The sequence below is a fragment of the Falco peregrinus genome, chromosome 11 (genome assembly GCF_023634155.1).
Source record: "Falco peregrinus isolate bFalPer1 chromosome 11, bFalPer1.pri, whole genome shotgun sequence".
NCBI classification, from domain to species: Eukaryota; Metazoa; Chordata; class Aves; order Falconiformes; family Falconidae; genus Falco; species Falco peregrinus.
This window is the reverse complement of record NC_073731.1, coordinates 10,924,288-10,942,468: the sequence shown is the minus strand read 5'-3', so window position 1 is coordinate 10,942,468 and position 18,181 is coordinate 10,924,288. Positions and strand designations below refer to the sequence as shown.

Sequence of the window (18,181 nt, the reverse complement as noted above, 5' to 3'; positions counted from 1 at the left end):
GCTCAAATGACTCTAAATGAAGTCAAATTGTCCATTAGACTTTATAAGCTCTTACTGCATTTTCAGCTGAATGCATCCTGCCTATTCTCTATTAAAATTTTATGCACGTTTTTGCATGGCTAATAAAACTCAGCAAAATTTGTGCTGTAAAATTTGTATTACAGATTTTCTTGCCCAGTGTTTTTTTCTGTGATAGGAAAGCCCATTACTCAGCCTTTGATGTCAAGGACAGTTAAATTCAAATCTGGAGAACCAAAACCAATCCCAGAAGTATGAGAGTTATATGTATTCATCATGGGTGAGATGCTTATTTTTTTCTGAAGTTTTATTAGTAGCAGCAACTCCATCCCTGTCTTCCACTTGAATAATCATAGTACAATAGTAATTTTCTATGCATGAATGAAAGATCTGCATATCTTGAGATGTTTCTCCAAAGGCTGAGAAATGCCTTCAGATATGATGGATTTCAACTGGATGCATTGCATCGCGCATAGTCTTTCTCACAGGTTTTCTACTAGAACAGCAGCCTGCAATCAAACCTACAAGGCAGTGGGAGCTTTAAAGGGTTTGAAAAGCTGAGAGCTTCCTACGCTGAAATCACAGTTTTGTCTGAGTGCCCTGTTCATTTAAACTCACTCACCTGTGAATTGCAGCGTTGCACACACTGGAAAAGGAAGCATAAATGTCTGTGCCATAAACACGGTATTTTACATCTTGACATCCAGGAGGGCATTTCGCAATGAATTCTGGATTGATTATCTTCCCCGCCTTGACATCGCAATCGATCTGGGGTACATCTGTGAGTGTAAAATCTTGGTAAAGTCAGATTGAACGTTTTCATAGCTGAGTGATTTTGTCATGAAGCAATGAGTAACTGAGTGACAGGGTTGCCCTTCTCTTATACCTTCATATCAATGGTGTTGGGATGCAGGACGTGTCTATGTGTTCTGCATCTACAGTCTAAATGTAATAATTCCTATACCTAGGCATGTGGCTGTAACCAAGGATGAAGTAAAGAAGCTGAGGATATTTCTGACCTTCAGCATTTACTTCTCTGAAGGAAGTACTCATCATGACACTTTGCTGGAGAGGGAAAGAAATGTAGTCACCCAGGCTGTGGTTAACATATGGGAAGGAGCGGGTAGGGGAAGAGGTGGCTGTGATTCAGGACCAGGAAAGACTATGCACACACGAGGCAGGGTGCTTCCCAAGCCTCCTGCTGTGCTCCTATAGCTCTGCGCCATCTAGAATGTCAGGCTGCAGCCACAGCCCATCATCTTGTCCTTAATTGTTAAAACTATTTCCTGGGTACAATTTAAGTAAGGGGTTGAAGTGTGAGTTCACAACCTTGCAGCAGGTTTGTTTGTCAGTTAAATGAGTAAAATAGTCTGTGGACAGAAATACTCTTACAGCAGTATAGCTGAAATGTGTATATCCTACTGCATAGGACATGCAGTACTCGTCTCATGCCAATCAGCTACAAATACTTTGTGTTAGAGCAGATCCATTTCAGGTATTTATCTCTCTCTCTGTGTGAAAACCTTAGCACTTGCTTAGATCCTGGTGTGGTACCTAATGACATATGAAGACACATTCTAGTAGTGAAGTACACCATTTCCCTTTTACACACGATCAGTAGCTCACACTTAGTGATCTGATTTCCACAAAAGAATCTGTTAATGTCTCTGCAGACAATTGTGAAAATTTACCAGAATATAACCTCACTTTGCACTTTTTAAATGCATCAGACATGCCTGCTGTAAAGCAGCCAAGAATTCTACTGGGACCACTTACATAGCTTAGACTTTTTCATCTTCTTTGTGGCTTCCTTAGCTGCATATGTACACATAAGAAGCACACCTGAAACAAAGAAAAGATAGTATCAGGAAAAAGGGGGACTATCAACATCAGTCACCACAAGCTCCTGTGCATGACATTTCCCAAATTTGAATCAACAGGCTGAAAAAATGAAATGGGAAGGTTTTCAGCCACAGCGAGGTTTCTACTTGTTGGTTAACTTCAGGCAAGATGGCACCTACTGCGGGGCAATTTTTTGAAGGCGATTAAAGATCAGTTCAACTCACACATTCATCTGTGGAACTCGTTATCAAAAGATGCCATTTAGTCCATGTAGTCCAGAAAACCACAAAAGGCTCCAGGATTTCCACAACCAGTGGAAACTCTTTGTAATTGGTGTCATAGAGATGTCGGTGAGACAGCATGCTCTGTGCATAAAGCAACTGGGAAGTTAGGGAAAGAAAAATCCTTCTTAATAACCTGGTGGGGAAGTTATCCTGTAATCATGCACTATGGCATTTCACTCACTGCTGGTAGCAGGCGTAGGATACTGGGCAGTGTTACAGACCGTATGAGGTTCTAGTGTGGCATGTCCAGTATCCTGTCCCAGCAAGGACACTGGTTTTCTTCAGTAAGTAGAATTCGGATTTGAAAAGTATAATAGTAAAAGACACATACACTGTTACATTAAAACATACATCATAATATATGCGTGTAGCTTACCTCGTTAGGTTTGCTTGCTAAGTGCATGACATACAAGAGCTCTTTGTTCTCTGTGTGTATTTTATAAGCACTATAGTATGGGTGATTAGTAACTTCATTGCCAATATCTTGACTGTCCTATTCACCTTTCCCTTGTCTGAGCTTTCAGAGGGAGTTGAAACTCTCTCTACAATGTGTTGGCTGATCCTATCGTCATTTGTTAAGTTAATCTTACTAGTACATGCAACAGTGGTCTTATGTCTTTCTTTTATGCTCTCCTTCCCCTAGACTGGTTGCAGAGAGTTTGCAGACTTAATCACTCCTCGAGCTTGCTCAAAAGAAAAATCGGGCTCACAGCGTCTGAAGGGACAATGTATAGATGCAGTATTGGGGCCTCTTGTCACTGCTGCAGCTGTGTAACCAAGGCAAAACCGTAGTTAGAAAGAAAAGGAGCGAACCAGTGTAAAATAAAATGGGAAGGCCCAATCTCATGCAATGTTAGGGCATAATTTAATGTGGAGAAAGTAATTTGGTCTCTTTATTAAGGCAGAAGAACTACATAGGTTGCTATGAATTTGAACTGAGAATGGCTGCCCTGCCAGACTTGAGGATCCTGGCTAGAGGGAATATTGCCTGGGATTATCACAGTTAAAGTCGTACAGCACAGTTAGGCTACATGGTGGCTGCATTTCCATTAAAGGGAGACATGTAAGTAAAGCACACTAAGAAATCATCCTTGGTCAACCAGAGTGTTTGTGTAAGATGAATTGCAAATTCTGGAGTCTCTACACATTCCCAAAAACCAAGATCCCGTCTGACTTCCAGAGGAAAAGAAATAAGACACATTTCTAGCCTTTTTCCTTTGGCACCTTCCTGTTCATTGAAACAGCAAGAACACAGAATAAAATTGGATAGGGATGCTCCCATGTAAGAAACAGCTGAATTTTCTTTGGAAGGATTCTTTAGATTACATTTTTCAGGCCCAGTTGTGCCATCTGATACGGACTGCATGTAGATGGTCATGGACTTGGAGATCTCTGCAAGTAATTACTATTGTTTCTATGCCAAAGTCAAGAAGTTTGGGTAGCCTGTTTCTGAAAAGCTGTGCCAAGGCTTACTCCACCTGATATTGGAAGCTTCATCATCCATGGCGTCCAAAGGGAAGAGAAGAAGCCAGCAGCCACTGGTCAGCCAGGACAGGAAAGTACAAACCCACAAAACTACTAATTGCAGCACGTTGACTGTACTTACCGAAGAAGGTTGCAATGACTGTGGCCTTCATGGTGAGTAAAGCAAAATCTGGATGTGTCACTAAGGAGCACTGAAAAGGAAAAGAAGAGCACATCAGGATGCATTTGAAGGTATCACAGGTGACACTATGGGGGAAGAGGAACTGTGCACACTCTTTAACCTTTCACAGTCCTCACGTACTGCATCCTCTTTCTCATGCTTTGTAGAGCAGCTGGTGTCCCCAGAGCAGATGGTGTTTGGGCTGTGGCACTCCCATGGACTAATGTTTTACTTCTGTCCAAGATTTGCCTTTCGCCTTAGGATACTGAGATTTCATTCCACATACTTATTTCTGAAACCAGTGGCAGGAGAGGGCATGATGGGTATGGACATGTTCTGACAGCTATTCAAGGTCATTCGCTACTTTTCTAAGACATAGTCACAGAATCATATTGCCTGCACATCAAAATGCATGATGTAATGTGATAAAGTTGGGGGGAACATAAATCTGTTCAATCCCGAAGGATGTTGTGTAAAGAATCTTTCTTCCATTTTCTGAGGATGTATGTGTGTGTGCCTGTGCACATGCGCACAAGCACCTGAGATTAAGAGGATCCTGTCAGAACATCTGGATTTTTTTGTGGATTTGCATATGTGGTTCCTGATCCTGCCATGCCTGAAGCTCTTGACCAGGCTACAAGAACACAAACTTATCAGAGATAACCCCTCTCAGCTCTTCCTCAGCATCACCTCCCATGCTGTTTTTGCAGTTATTTGGTGATTGTTGAGGGAATCCTGGGCTGGATGCTCATAATAAATCTCAGTCATTAAAATGCTACAAGATGCTTGACAATTATCAGAGTAAAAAGCCTGAGAAGGGGAAATATTTGTGTGTTTTAGAGGAAAAACTCAAGGATCAAAATAAACTTGGTCTTCGAAGAAACTGATTACATGCCTATAAATGGGAAGATTTGTACTAAAATAAAAACTAGCTTGCTATCAAGGAAGAAAATACATGGAATGTTAAAGCTGCAAGTGATCAGGAAAAACAAGATATCTGCCTCCTGGAAAAATGACGGTGGCAGATTTCACACAGCATTTCATGTACTCAGAACCAGGGATTCAGCTGCCCCAGAAAGAAATTCAGGCTGACAAGGCAGATACAGGAGAGAGAGAAAAAAGTCTGCAATCTGTCTTCATACACAGTGTTTCCACATTTTTTATTTTAATTGCTCTTCTTTTTCAAGTAAGCCACATGCTTCTTGAGTGAGGAAGACTAAAATGGCATGCTAGGCTAAACTGAGTTCAGCCAGTTCTAGGCCTATATAATTTATAACCCTTTTTACATGGACCAGCTGCACCTCCAATTTTTTGCTTCTGTGCTGCGGTCAGAGAACTTCAAATGCGAGGACATACTAATGCTATGACTTCCTAGTAGTACTACATCTTTCCTTAGTGATCTCCCTAAAACAGTCCTCCTGTGTCATAGTTACACCAAAAGCATCTTGTTGAGGACTCTATTTTTGCTGGTACAGTTTATACTAGCATCCTGATGGAAATAGAGCATAATAGTAAAGAAACTTATTTTTGCCACTATATTAATTTCTATATTAGGCACTAACTTGCCATGAAAAATGCATAGACATCCTGTGACATGCCTCTGGTGGCAACAGTCTCAGGGGGGGTTGTGTAGCTTTCAGACCTTGGGCTGTCACATGGAGAAAAGTGCTGGAGGATTTACGCTGCCAACCATTAAGTGTCTGGCTTAGAGGCTCCAAGCTTTCCATTGTGGGAAGTCTGTGTGCATTCACTGGGTTTAGTCATAGGGAGTCACCTGATTTAAGCCGTGCGAGATCTCTTATACTGTGTGCTAGCATGGCACCTGCTACTTCAAACTGATAAAAAGGAGCAACAGCCTGGAATAAGACTGAGGTTTTTGGTTTCTCTGGGAAGGAAGGGGAATGCAGGGCTCCAATCCATGCACATAATAGGCTTTTTAGTCTGTGTAGATCCACTGGGAGGTTTGAGGATGTTCTATCTGTAGATCAAGAATGAATCTTTGCTGTTAAACACAAAGCTATTGTTCCTTTACCAAATGAATAGATCTCATCAAAACAAAGAGAGATGTTTCAACTTTGGGTTAGTCTGGAGTGTGAGATTTCGCTGAGATTTCTCCTTACCAGATTTCCATTAATGCAGTATTTGCAGCCCTGGTCAATACTGGAAACTAGTGACCATTCAGTATTAAATCTCTGGAATTTTATGCTGGATATTTGTTTATCAGAGTACATTTTCCCATCTGTATCATTCAGACTACCTTATGCCAGAAAAGCAGTTAAGTATATGCATTACATTAACATGTGCTTAAATCCCAGCTAAGTCAAGTAAAAATGTAGTAAGAAGCACCTCCTTCCCAGTGTGGATCCTATTTTACCTTTTAAAATCAAAGTTCTGTTTGAAAGAATGTCAGTTACTTTTTCTCTACCACAAATACTTGAAAAACCTTGAATGTTAGGGAAGAAATAGAGTTAGAAAACTATTCTTTCTGCATTTAAAGTATAATTTTTTATGCTGACCTTTTATTAGCAGCTTGACTTTTAGAAAGAGCTGAGAAAGCTGCTACATGCTACAAACAAACAGATGGTTTAAATCATCTAAACTGTCACTGTATGGCAAACGATAACATTTTCTGATGGAAGTGTAGGTTTTAAGTCCTTGATTTTTGGTGTAAGGCGCTGCTCTCCATTCCACGTGCAAACCGAAATTCTTTGCTGGTGCCACGTGCTTTGTCTCTGCAGATGTAAGCAGTTTATCTCCTGTAATCTCCTGTGCCACAGAAATTAATTTGTGTACTCTCTTTGTCCCACAATAGTGTGTGTTATTGTTCCCCTTCTCAAGGGGTTGTAATATCGCAGCAGCACGGGCACCATAAAAAAACAGAAGAGGACTTTGTCTGAAAGCTGTCCGAGCAAGTCGGGTGGAGTTAACAACATGATCTCTAGACACTGTGGGTTGAGTTAAATATGTGCCCTTTATAGGGAAACCAAGTGGGCTTGGTGTAGGTGTGAGTAAACTGGCTTGGATAAACAAGAGATAATCAGCATCTTCTAGAATAAAATATTTCAGATTTCTTTTGTCTCTCATTAAAAATTGTTTAACCCTTTCTTTGCTTAATGCTTGGACTCTGTTCCCGTGGTATTGTACCTTGCTGGGCAGTGCAATAGCTGTTGCTTTTGGTGTGCGCTAGGTAATATTGCTCATGCTTGTCACACGTGATTTAGCTTCACCCCCTTTCTTGTCAGAGGGAAGGAATGATGTACCCTCAGTGCACTGTGCTGCCCTGAAAGTCTGTACATTAAAAAAAAAAAAAAAAAGATATTTAAGTGGCTGTTTACTTTAAAAAGGCAGGTAATGAGTTCTGCTGAGCCAGAAAAGCCGAGTTGATAACTGCATTTCATTTCAGAGGCTTAACTGCCCTGTAAGTATCCCAGGCTGGGTAACAAGAGGTAAGATCCAAGGTGCTATTTTGCAAGGGTGAGCTTGTTTGCATGGGATGCTGGACTTTACGCTTTTGAGCTAGCATTAGGATTACAGTCAGAGCTATTAGTTTTGACTAATTTTATTTACCACCTAGGCAGTACCTACAGACTGTTTGCCAGCTGCTTTCTGTGGCTGCGGTCAGTGGTGGCCCTCTGCCCCCGCGGTACTGACCCCTTCGGCAGCAGGGCATGGCTGCCACAGTTTTTCCTTGTCTTTCAGGCCTTTTGCTTCAGAGATGGGTGCTGAGGGCTTGGGCGGTGCTCCATTTCTCAAACACATGCTGGTTTACACCACGCTGCTCTACAGAGGTAGCTAGTTCAGAGGCTGTGGCCTCTGCCTGGGGGATGCCCCAAGAGTTCAGAGTGACCCCGGAGGGAACAGAGGGCTCAGCCCTTGTAGGCACTCGACAAAGTGATTGAAGAGATTTTTTTGAGAGGGAGGGTGCCATGCCTGAGGGCACCCTGGATGCCCAGGCATATTCTCCCCTCCCTACTGAAATGAGACCACTGTGCTCCTGGGACCCCAAGATGTAGGATGTAGCCAAGGGTGTAGGCTCCTAGGACATTCCCTCTCCCTGAATTCACTCTACTTTTTATGCAGTAGCAAGCTGCTGTGAAACACGTGCTCCTTCCAGGAGTCAAGCCAGATGCTGGCTCTGCTGTGCTCCCAGGCAGGCAGCAAGTCAGGTCCCCTTCTCACATGCTTTCGTTCAGACGCCACGTTTGGTATTCCTGCTTGCAGGGGGTCCTGCTTCATCACGGGGAATGTGGGCTGTCCCAGTCTTTAGTGCTCTGGAGTCTGGTGATGGGGGGACATCTTTGGTGGTGAAGGAAGCATGGGTTCAAACTCTCTGAGGCCACGGACAGCCCAGATACAGTTATCCCTGATGATAACTTCTCTTGTTTTCTCACCACTTGCTCCCCATTACAAAAGCTTTCATTATTGTGGCTGCCACATCATGTTTTAAATGGTGCCTGCTCTGCTGCATGAGGTCCCTGACTCAGAAGAGGTCTGGGGGGCTGCTGGCAGCCAGTACCTCTTGGGGGGTACCTGTCAAGTCACTCTCAAGTCATTGAAGTGAGGAATGGGTGGATTCAGACGCCTAAATTCTACCTATGTTGCACTTTGGGCACAGGAGTCCTTTTTTTCAGAGCTGCCTTAAGAAATGTTTATATGCAGATTTGCAAGAAGAATGTAGTCCAAAATAACTCCATTCAGGTAGGTATAATGAAAAGATGTTATACCCATCAATTTAGAGCCAAATAAAAATACTCAAGCCGCCCTGCACTGCTCATTTTGTATTCATTCAGTGCCCTGAAATTAAACCAACATAAGGTTGAAGTAACAGTGATGAATGATTTCTCTACTTTCCACAGAGCTCTTTCAGAAGAAGGTAATTTATTTAAAAGTACAGTGTGATTTAACTTGCCAGACCTTTCTCAGAGCCTAAATAAAACTGCAATGATTATACTTTTTCATCTGTCTCAGCAAGATAACCATCAATTATGCTGGCCTGACCTGCCCCTTCCAGCAGAGGAAGAGATACATTTAGAATGTGTCACCCACTCACAGAGAAAATATAATTTGGACTATCCAGGCGATGATTTCTGTGAGGGTCATTACGCTGTACTTTCCTGGTTTCTGTTAATGTATCATGCATTGGTTCTTTTCATTTTGATCCTCAGCTTTTATGGCTCATTGGGGATCACTGTTAGCTCAAACCTGTGAATCCCTGTCCAGAGCACTCCCTCCCTCCATCCTCCTCCCCACCACAGCTCTTGTCTGCTCATGTATCTGCCCCCCTCACTCCCAGGCTCAAGCCCATGCTCTTTCTGCACGTTGGAGCTTGCTCACTGTTGCAGAGAACTTCTTTCCCCCTTTCTAATTTAGCTACTTCTGTTTAACATCAGCCAGACCCCAGCCAGGTACCATCGATCCCCCCAAGAAACTGAAGGGCAAAGGGAAGTACCCGCAATTCAGCGGTGCCCAGCTGCTAGGCTAGTTTTGTGGCATGAGGTTTGTAGCCACATTTCTTTCACTTTTTAGAAAATGCACCATTTGCTTTTTCCAACAAATTGTTTTAACAAGTCAAAGTGACTTTTTGAAGTGCAATACGTGGTTTCTCAGGTTGGATGCACAAGGAAAAGAGTGCTGACTAACCATGCTATCGTGCTGCCTGCAAACTGAGAATTATTATAGTGTGTCAGAATTCCCCCAAAGGTACATATTTGGTCTAAAAGTGAAGAATTTGTGTTAAAGGCACTGAAGAAACTGCACATCACCCTGGGGATGTTTTTTTGGAATTTCTGTAGCATGTTGAAACAAAACTTGACACTTTTTTTTTTTTTTTTTTTTTTTTTTGGTAGAAACTTAGGAGCAGAAATTTAGAGAAACTTCAGGATGTTTATGCTCTGCTTATTAACGCTACGTGTATCCCTTTACTACAAACCTGCATTACATGTCTAGGTCAAAACCAAAACTGATCCTTAAGCATGCTAATAAATTTATACATCTCACATAAAACCTGTATCAGTTCAGTATCTCCTGCAGTTAGTGTGACAACTGATGCCTCATACCAAAGGCATGGACTGGTTGGATAAGTGTGCAGAAAATATATGTAATTAAAAACATATATTTGGAACTACCATAGCGTGTGGCACTGGTTTGAAATAAGGCAGTAAGTGGTGAAATTAATCGATGTCCAGTAATGACAACTTAATCAAGGACGCATCTTACACAAAATACCTTCAGCAAATCAGGAAGCACCGAGCAAGATGTAGAAAGCATTTTTAAAAGGTAAGCTGGAATCTGCTCCTGTGGTGGAAACCAGTGAAAGAAAGTTAAGAAAGTAGTTTCAGTTTTGCATTATAGTTCTCTGCAAAAGGGATAGTCTCATGCTTCTTGCACTGCTTAACATACCCCCCCTCATATATTTTATAATTTTCAACAAATATTGTTTCTTCCTGACTAACTGTATTATTCCTTCCTGGGAACCTTTCCCTCCAGCTCTCTTGGATATCTCTCTGATACCTTTAGTTTGGAGAAGACCAACCCACGCTACAAAGGAGGTTGCTACAAAAGGTAAATCAGAAAACAGCCCTCAAATGCCTTATGGCCCTCAGTCATCTAGTGCTGCCTTGCTGGAACCTCCAAAACCTTTGCTTCCTTGCAGGGTCAGCCGAGGGGCAGGATGCTCAACTCCCACATCCCAGGACCTTGTGCGTGGCCACCCCATCCCATGCCCTGCAGGTGGAATCCAGGCTGCCCTCTTCCTTAGGCATGGGATGTAGAAGTGCCACTTGGATGCTCAGAGGATATGCGTGAGCTGTTGTGGCAGCCAGGTGCAAAAGGCACACCTGGATCTCCTAGTGGAGGTGGCATTCGTGTCCTGCTAGTCTGAGCTGTGAGGGGGTCCTAAGGCCACCCACCAGACCTGTGCTGTCTCAGACTCCTCACAGAGCACAGCAAAAGCTTGTCCTTAGTCTAGTCTAGCCTTCAGGCAGTCGATGAATAAATCTGTGGATAAGCTGGATCTTTTTCTGCTCTTGTCTCCAGAGAGATCTTTGGATTTGGAAGTCTGTCCTGTCTCCTCCTCCTGGGTCAGCAGTGAGTCCTGCTCCTCGAGGTCTCATGGTGAAAGGCTGTGGTGAGGATGGAGCCTCACACCTTGCTGGTGTGCCAGCCTAACCTCCCTGGCCCGTGCCCGTTGCTGCCTTGGCTTTGTCACAGGCCGCGGCAGCTGCGCCCCTCCCGCCGGGCAGGTCTGCAGCCACTTGTAGCCCAACAGGCACGTCCAGGCTGAGGTCTCTCACCTGTGGGGAGCCATTTGAAAACTGTGGACCTGTGAGTACTGTTTCCATTCTTTAACGAGTACGGAAGACATCTCGGGACTCCATGCTGCTTTGGGGATGAAAGCAAGCTGTGGGTTTGCGTGGGTGCCAGCATTATGAAGGAGGCTATTATGGGTAGTGCTGGGTTTCTGAAGACATGCTGTTGGTGGAGGTGCTGGTGACAGGGCTGACATAGTGTGGGCCAAGCTGTGCAGCCTTATGGCACATGTCTTGGCAGCCCTTGGCAACTGGCAGGAGCGGGCTCTCTAGCATATGGGTTATTCAGACAGCATGAGGGATGGCTGTGCTTCCCAAGTCATGCCTGTCAATGTGCCTAGGAGGGAACCTGAAGAGCTACAAAACATGGTGCCAGAGAAAGTGGCCTCCAGATCCCAGTCCTGGACACCACAACAGTGTAAGTGGCAGCCAGAAATTGTTGAGAACTGTGTCTCAGGACCAGGCTGGCACTGATTTACTGATGTTGCATATTAGAAGCTTTTAAAACCTGCTGGTTTGGCATAGAGATGAATCACAGGATTCTGTTTCTGAGAGCCCAAGATCAAAAAGGAAAACTGCTTATCACATGGACTGGGAGCAGGAATTTTTAATTTATGGTCTTTTGTTTTTAAAACAAAACTAAACCTGCAGACGACAATATTGCATAATCTACTTCCCTGCTCAGGAAATTTGTTCTGTACTTTTGCTTTAGGGGTTTACCATATGAGCTTCTACTTCAAATCTAATTATTGCCTAACTTATGCATTTCTTATTTCACCATTGAGAATTGATGACATAGACCATGGAAGCCTGAGACCTTACATCCCACATTACCACATATTTTGAGATGCTTTTGGTAGAAAGACTGCCCCCAAAGCAAGGTAAAAGATTTGTCTGACTCGTGTGATGCCTGTATTTGACTTTGCTAGCAAGTTGTTCCATCACAACTACTCTAAACTTCTCTAACATTTCCCCTCCCTCATCGGGACACTCCTCTCCTTCCCATTGAGCCTCATTTCCAAACAGCATCTCTTTCTTCGTATGCTTCACGTCCAAAAACTTCCTCCACCAAGCCCGGAGCAAGATGCTGGAGTGCTGCAGATGCATTGCAAGAGAGATGAGAATGATGGCCCCCTACCATGGTGAGCAAGGTGGGTTCCCATCATCCTTAGGTGGCTGGCAGCTGTGAAAATAGCCCCCGGAGTTACGGAGCCATTACCCTTTAACTGTGACTCGCTGAAGGTGACCAGGGCCAGGATACACAGTGCTGCTGCCAGGTTTCCTCTAGGTCTCACCCTTGTTCCACAGACTTAAGGGTGAACTAAGTATCTGGGGAAAATAAAAAGAATGGAGGCTTCTGAATCCCTAAAGGAACCTGGCAGGGAGATCAAGAAGCACACAGATGGCCACATCCAAACTTCCCTATAAACAAATGATTGTGGAGAAGTAAAAATTTCCACAGTTTTATGTACAAGCCTGGAGGTGCTGGAAATCCTCAGCTCATCCTGGTGGGGACATTAAAGGACTGCATGAAGCTACACAAATTCATTCAGAATTTCCCCAGTTATTTTGGCGCATGTAAAGCTGTCACTTGGCAATTAATGCATTTTTTCTCAGATGAATCCCACTGCTAGCTGAGAGACTGTTGGCTGCTGTGCTACATGTGTTACATTTACAAAGCTATTTTACAGGGTGACAGGCTGAAAACAGTTTGAAAGTGGAAGTTGGTACTGTACTAAGAGTATTTTTGATATCTATGTCTATGGCATGACCTGTAGAATGAGATGCATTAAGGATAACTGATGCAGATGATGTTCTTAATGTGCCATTGACCTCTTAATGCACTCTGAAGCTCTGGAGATAAAGCAAAGGTAGGATGGACTTAATGGGTGCCAGAAAGCCAGTTCAGTCCTGACAATAAAACTCGTCCGGTTAAGAACTGCTTAAACCTAGATGATTTCAATGAAGCTGCTTCTGAAGGCAAACGTTTGGGATATATCCAGTTTGGGATATAAGCTATAGATTTGGGTGCTCTGCTTCAAAAAGGAAAGCAGAAGCTGCAGATGGTGTTATTTTTTTCTAATTAAAATACATTTTCATGAGAAATATTGCTGATTCCAGGTAATTGAGAAATTTTCTTTCTGATCAGCACTTTCTGTTTTTTTGGGGTTTTTTTTTTGTTTTTTTTTTCTTTTCCCAGGGGGCTCATGTGCTGAAAAATGAGTCTGAATAGGAAAGGTAGCCAAAGGCAACCCAGCGATGTCCTGCTGCAGAGGAGAGCGGAGATGCCAGCTCAGAGAAGGTGGTAAGAGAGGTGAGGGTGAGCGGGCTGCAGGGAGAGGGAGCAGGCTCTGCTCTCTGCTGGCAGGGCACTGGCAGAGGGTGTGGGAGCAGCCCTCAGACACCACTAAATGTACAGCTGCCCCAGCACAGTTTGGTACAAAATGTTTGCAGAGCTCAGAGCAAATACTTGGGTAGCTAACCCATGAGTGCCATGCTGTCAGGATTGCCCACTTCTGATACCTCCCAGTGTCTGCCAAGGGTCAGATGCACAGAGGCTGCAGTCTCAGCTGGCCAGTATAGCTACCCATAGATGCCTTAGGAGCCTACGTAATTTCAGTAGATCCCCGACTTGTCTGTGGGCCACAGCACTGGAAGAAAAGCCCATCAGTAATACGTGCTCCTCTTCTCTCTGTAGCAAGTCCCTTCACATCCCACTTTTTGTGGCAGCTTGCTTTCCTCAGGGCATTATCAGGAGCCAGGAAAAGGCAGCCTTGCTGCTCCCCTCCGCAGGACTCGCAGCAGTGCCTGCAGCCCCTTGGCGTTGGGGGCTGAGAGGGCTCACAAGGGCGATGCAGGCTGGGGTGAGCCAGACAGTCCGAGTTTAATTTACTCATAAGGCACTTCTGCACCTCTCCAGGCCTCTTCTGTGGCAGGGGGAGGCTGTGCTGCTGAGTAGCATTCATCCAAGTTTTCCAAGTGGGAAATGTGCAGCAAATAAAGGAACAGGGATGCAAAAGAATGGCAGCTGCTCTGGGACTGTTAGAGAGGCTCTTTTACAGGCCAATGAACAGTCAATTTGTAGTAAGACATTGTTTTCTAAACATAGCATAAAAACTGTTATCTTGCCTGGCTGGTCATTAGAAGAGAGATAATTATAGTCTCTGTGTGACAGCAGCCGAACAGGGGCTGCATTGTCCCAGGTCCCAGCTGAGCTCTAGCACAGGCACCCCAGGCCAGCAAGGGGACAAGGGGGCTCCTTGTGCCCTAGCAAGTTCAAAAGAGGAATTGAAGTGCTCTAAGTAGGTGTTAAGCACCTATTTCTCTCTCTGACTCTGGCCTAAAAAACTACACAGGAGAAAGGTGAGGAGGACAGACCTGTGGCTGCTGTAGCTGCATCCTCCCTGGCTTTATGTACCACACATACTATGACTATTATTTTTCTCTCCTTAAAAAAAACAAAAAACAAACAAACCAAAACCCACCCAAACTTCAATTTTGCATTTATTTTTGTTTTGTTCTGTGTTTCTGTTTTCCAACAGTGACCGATACGACCTGTATGATGGATGGGCTTTGAGAAGGAAGACTTGACAGCTGTTCAATGTCCACTTTGGGAGCCCTGAATGAGAGGTCTAAGCCTCAACTGGTGTTGCAGCATGCTGGAGGAGTCCTCAGAGCTTCAGGGGGCCAGAACATGCCCCAGGGCTGTCAGGAAATATTGGATTACTGCTTTTCACCCCCCCATCCAGAAAAGGTAGTGCCTCCCCACCCATTGCAATGGGCCAAGATGTGCCTCACTGCTCCGTGAGGGACTGTGTGCCCATGCCCATGCCATTCCCTCTGTACAGGGAGTTCATATTCATGAGTGCTGCAGCACTTTTTTCTAGGTGTTTAACCACAAGATGTTGCAGGAGGAACACAGTCATAGCTGCAGATAGTAAACTGACCTATCACTTTAATTGCTTATTTCAGCCAGGTGCCCTAAATGACTTACCTATTATTATTTAGGAGACCTTTGGTAAAGTGGAGACTCGAACATGCATGTTCTGGGTTAGTACGTAAAGCTACTGGGCAGTTTTTTCTGTCTAGAGCTTTATTTGTGGCTCAGAGGTGAAAAGGAAAAAGTTAAAAACTCTCCAGGCAGAGCAGGTACAGTGAAGTCTTTGATGCCACTGTTATGTAAACTTGTGGTTTATTTTTAGCAATGTTTTCTAAAAAGCAATGATCAGAATTAATAAATAATTCTGTTATTTCACATGAAGTAATTAACCCATTTTTTTCAGCTTGTCTGCTCACACTGTGGCTCAGGCAGTCACCTTTTAGGTATATTCCAATTCATCAAGTTTGACAAAAAGGAGTGTGAAGATTATTTCCTACTACTACTACTTCTGTGGAAGAGAGTAAGTAACGGTGAAAAGGGAACACCTTGTTAATGTCTCCATGAAAGGAAAGACTTTGGTAGGATCTCATTCTTATTAGACACAAGAGAATCCACATGGGATAGTTTTCTTGCATCCCAAGTGTGAGGAAACCTGGTTTAGCTAGTAAAACTACTTGGCTCAACCTGCCAGTGGTTAGTCATGTGTAAAAATACTACTAGGGAGAGAAGTGTCTTACATAAAGTAGTGAGCAACTTAAGAACGTAACAGTTCTACTATAGGTGGAAACACAAAGCAATACTCAGTTATAGTGGCAGGACAGTCAAGTTTTCTTTTTTTTTTAAAAAAAATATTTCTTATGTCTTGAATAACAAAAAGACAGCAAGTCTTCTCTGTCATCCCAGTGAGAACAACCCCAGCAACTTCAAGGATTAGATAAAACATGCAAGCAAAATAAGTCTCTTTAAAATAAGATACTAATTTAATATTCCAAAAGTAACGTGCGTGTGTAATGCAGTTATTTTTGCTTGAGCTCCCTTTGCATCTCTGAAAGAGACCAGTCTTACAGCCGTGACTGTCATTCAAGTGATAAACTGAATAAAATCTGAGGAACATGGTACTACAGATACAGGAAAACACATTCTTTGAGCGTAGTCAAACACCAGGTGTTTTTAACTTTAGGATGTATATGGTAAAATACAAGCTATAAGTATATATGACTACATTGCTGTTCTCAGTCATGTGTATTTTAAAAGCTATCTAAACTACTTTTTCTTTGTGTGTGCTTGATTCTTTTTGGTGTTTTGTTCAAATTTTGGAGAGGTTAGAGGAAAAGGAGTGTTCTCCAGGGAGGATCTGCCTCTGTAACCTGCAATTTTTTTGCTCTGGATGAGGTGTATTTCCCATAAACTCTAGGAACAAAATATTAAGTAGAGTTGAAAGTTTGCTCGGGGCATTTGGTTCATGTTTGTACTAGCCTGAGAGAAATTGCATTTTGAAGAGACTTACCGAGACTCTAATCTCTGCGCAGAGCTGAACGGCTGTGGCAGGCTTGACAATGCTATTCAGTTTTGGAGCCTCACCAGCAAAACAAGCACTCAGCACAAAGGCATACATAGCATCTAGGCTACTGTACTGGTCATACATCTGGATCTATCCCTCTAGCAAGGGAGTTCACACCGTAAGCATACATATCACTGGAATAGTACCATTTTCCATTTTGTACCTTGGCGATTAGCATTCCCTAGTGTCAGATAGTGCTAATTAATGATACAACACACACCTTCCTATTGATCAAAGGAACAAAGACGAAGTCTTGAAGGCGAAACTGTTTTAAACCGAGGAACAAGTTGCATTGCCTATTACACACTATTTGAACAGTAGGCATATATACATCTATCGATGTGTGACTAATCTACACAATTCTTTATTAAATAGTTAAGCCCTTGCTGTTCATGCAGTGAGTATATGTGCCCACTTTAACAGCAGGGGTTTAATGCTTTTATAAATACCTAATGAAGTATATATAATTTAAAGTACAGTTTCATTTACATCTGTGTCTTCACTTTCTTAGGTCTTTGACCCTATGCACACAGCTGGAAGGCTAAACAAAAAACTATGTCCCTAGAGTTTCTTAGCAGTGAGTACATTTAACTATTACCAACAGGCAAAAAAACAACTCTCCCCTCTCCCCCATAAATAAATATAGCAGAGAAATGACATCAGAATTACCTTACTCGAGGTGTGCAACTTTCTATTCCTTTTCTCCACACAGTATGAAAGTGCTATTTTTTCCAAGCTTTTCTTTACCCCGAACTCCAGCCAACATTATTCTACAGCAGCAGAGGCAGGCAGCGGAGGGCGGCCTGGACACCTTTTCTCTTTCAGAGAGGAGCTAATCAAACATTCCCATCAAGCTCCCAGCTCTGTGAAAGGCACATTGCTCTCCCTCCCTCCCTCCCTCCCTCCCTCTGCTCCTCTCTCCCTCTCTGTCTCTCCCTCCCTCTGTCTCCCTCTCCCTCCCGCACACACAGACATACAGAGCTCCTTACACTGATTTAGCAGCTGAATTAGGCGGTCCTATTTTAAATATATGTTCCCTCCCACATATTTTTGGTGGGATTTCTATGCTCCTTTTGCCCTAGCCTGTCAGTTATGTCCACTTTTCCTCTTTTGGGAAGTGAAGCTTTGCTCGGCTTTTGACCGAACTTTTTTCAGTCTCCCTGTGCAGTTCAGCATTGTAGTAAAAGAACTACAACTAGCAGCCGGGAGTAAACTACACAGCTTTAAAGATTATAAATACCAGATTAGTTAGGTGCAAGTCAGATTTAAAGAGGAAAAATAGCTTTTGAAGAGACAGGCGGTGATGCTTTTACTCATGTGAATAGCATCGTATTCCCTCAGCAGTTTCCCTGAAGTCAGAGGGTTAGTGACAGAGCGAGGCTGTGCGTCTGGGCAGAGGGATGTCCAAGTATGACAAGAGGGTTAGCACGGGCGTCTTTCTGATCAGCTGGGTACAGGAATTTGATCGTATGCTCTCAAAGACTCCTAAACCAGCACTCATTAGGTGTGACCTGGCCAAATGAGATACAAACAATGGCTGATTTTTATCCGTACACAGGTCTCCTAAAATTCTTGGGTAACTTGAAGAAGAAAATTTTGTCGAGGCAATCAAGATCACAGCATTTACAAGATTATTACAGAAAG

General features: G+C 43.3%; 1 protein-coding gene and 1 long non-coding RNA gene across 3 annotated transcripts in view; one reads left to right on the top strand and one right to left on the bottom strand.

Moving 5' to 3' along the window:
• Positions 1–17,436, bottom strand: part of VIT (vitrin) — a 53,154-nt gene extending 35,718 nt beyond the window's left edge. For both annotated transcript variants that reach the window (XM_027788637.2, XM_055816037.1), the window contains exons 1-4: positions 17,207–17,436; positions 3,751–3,820; positions 1,795–1,860; positions 641–797 (exon numbers count right to left, since the gene is read on the bottom strand). In XM_027788637.2, the coding sequence (XP_027644438.1) occupies positions 641–797; positions 1,795–1,860; positions 3,751–3,781 (254 nt within the window). In that variant the 5' untranslated portion in view covers positions 3,782–3,820; positions 17,207–17,436. The remainder of the gene's footprint in view (positions 1–640; positions 798–1,794; positions 1,861–3,750; positions 3,821–17,206) is intronic.
• On the top strand, positions 11,882–15,381 carry LOC114012558 (uncharacterized). Its single transcript, XR_003555102.2, has 4 exons — positions 11,882–11,977; positions 12,107–12,247; positions 13,297–13,410; positions 14,639–15,381. It is a non-coding gene; the product is annotated as an uncharacterized LOC114012558 (long non-coding RNA).
• Positions 17,437–18,181: the final 745 nt, after the last annotated feature.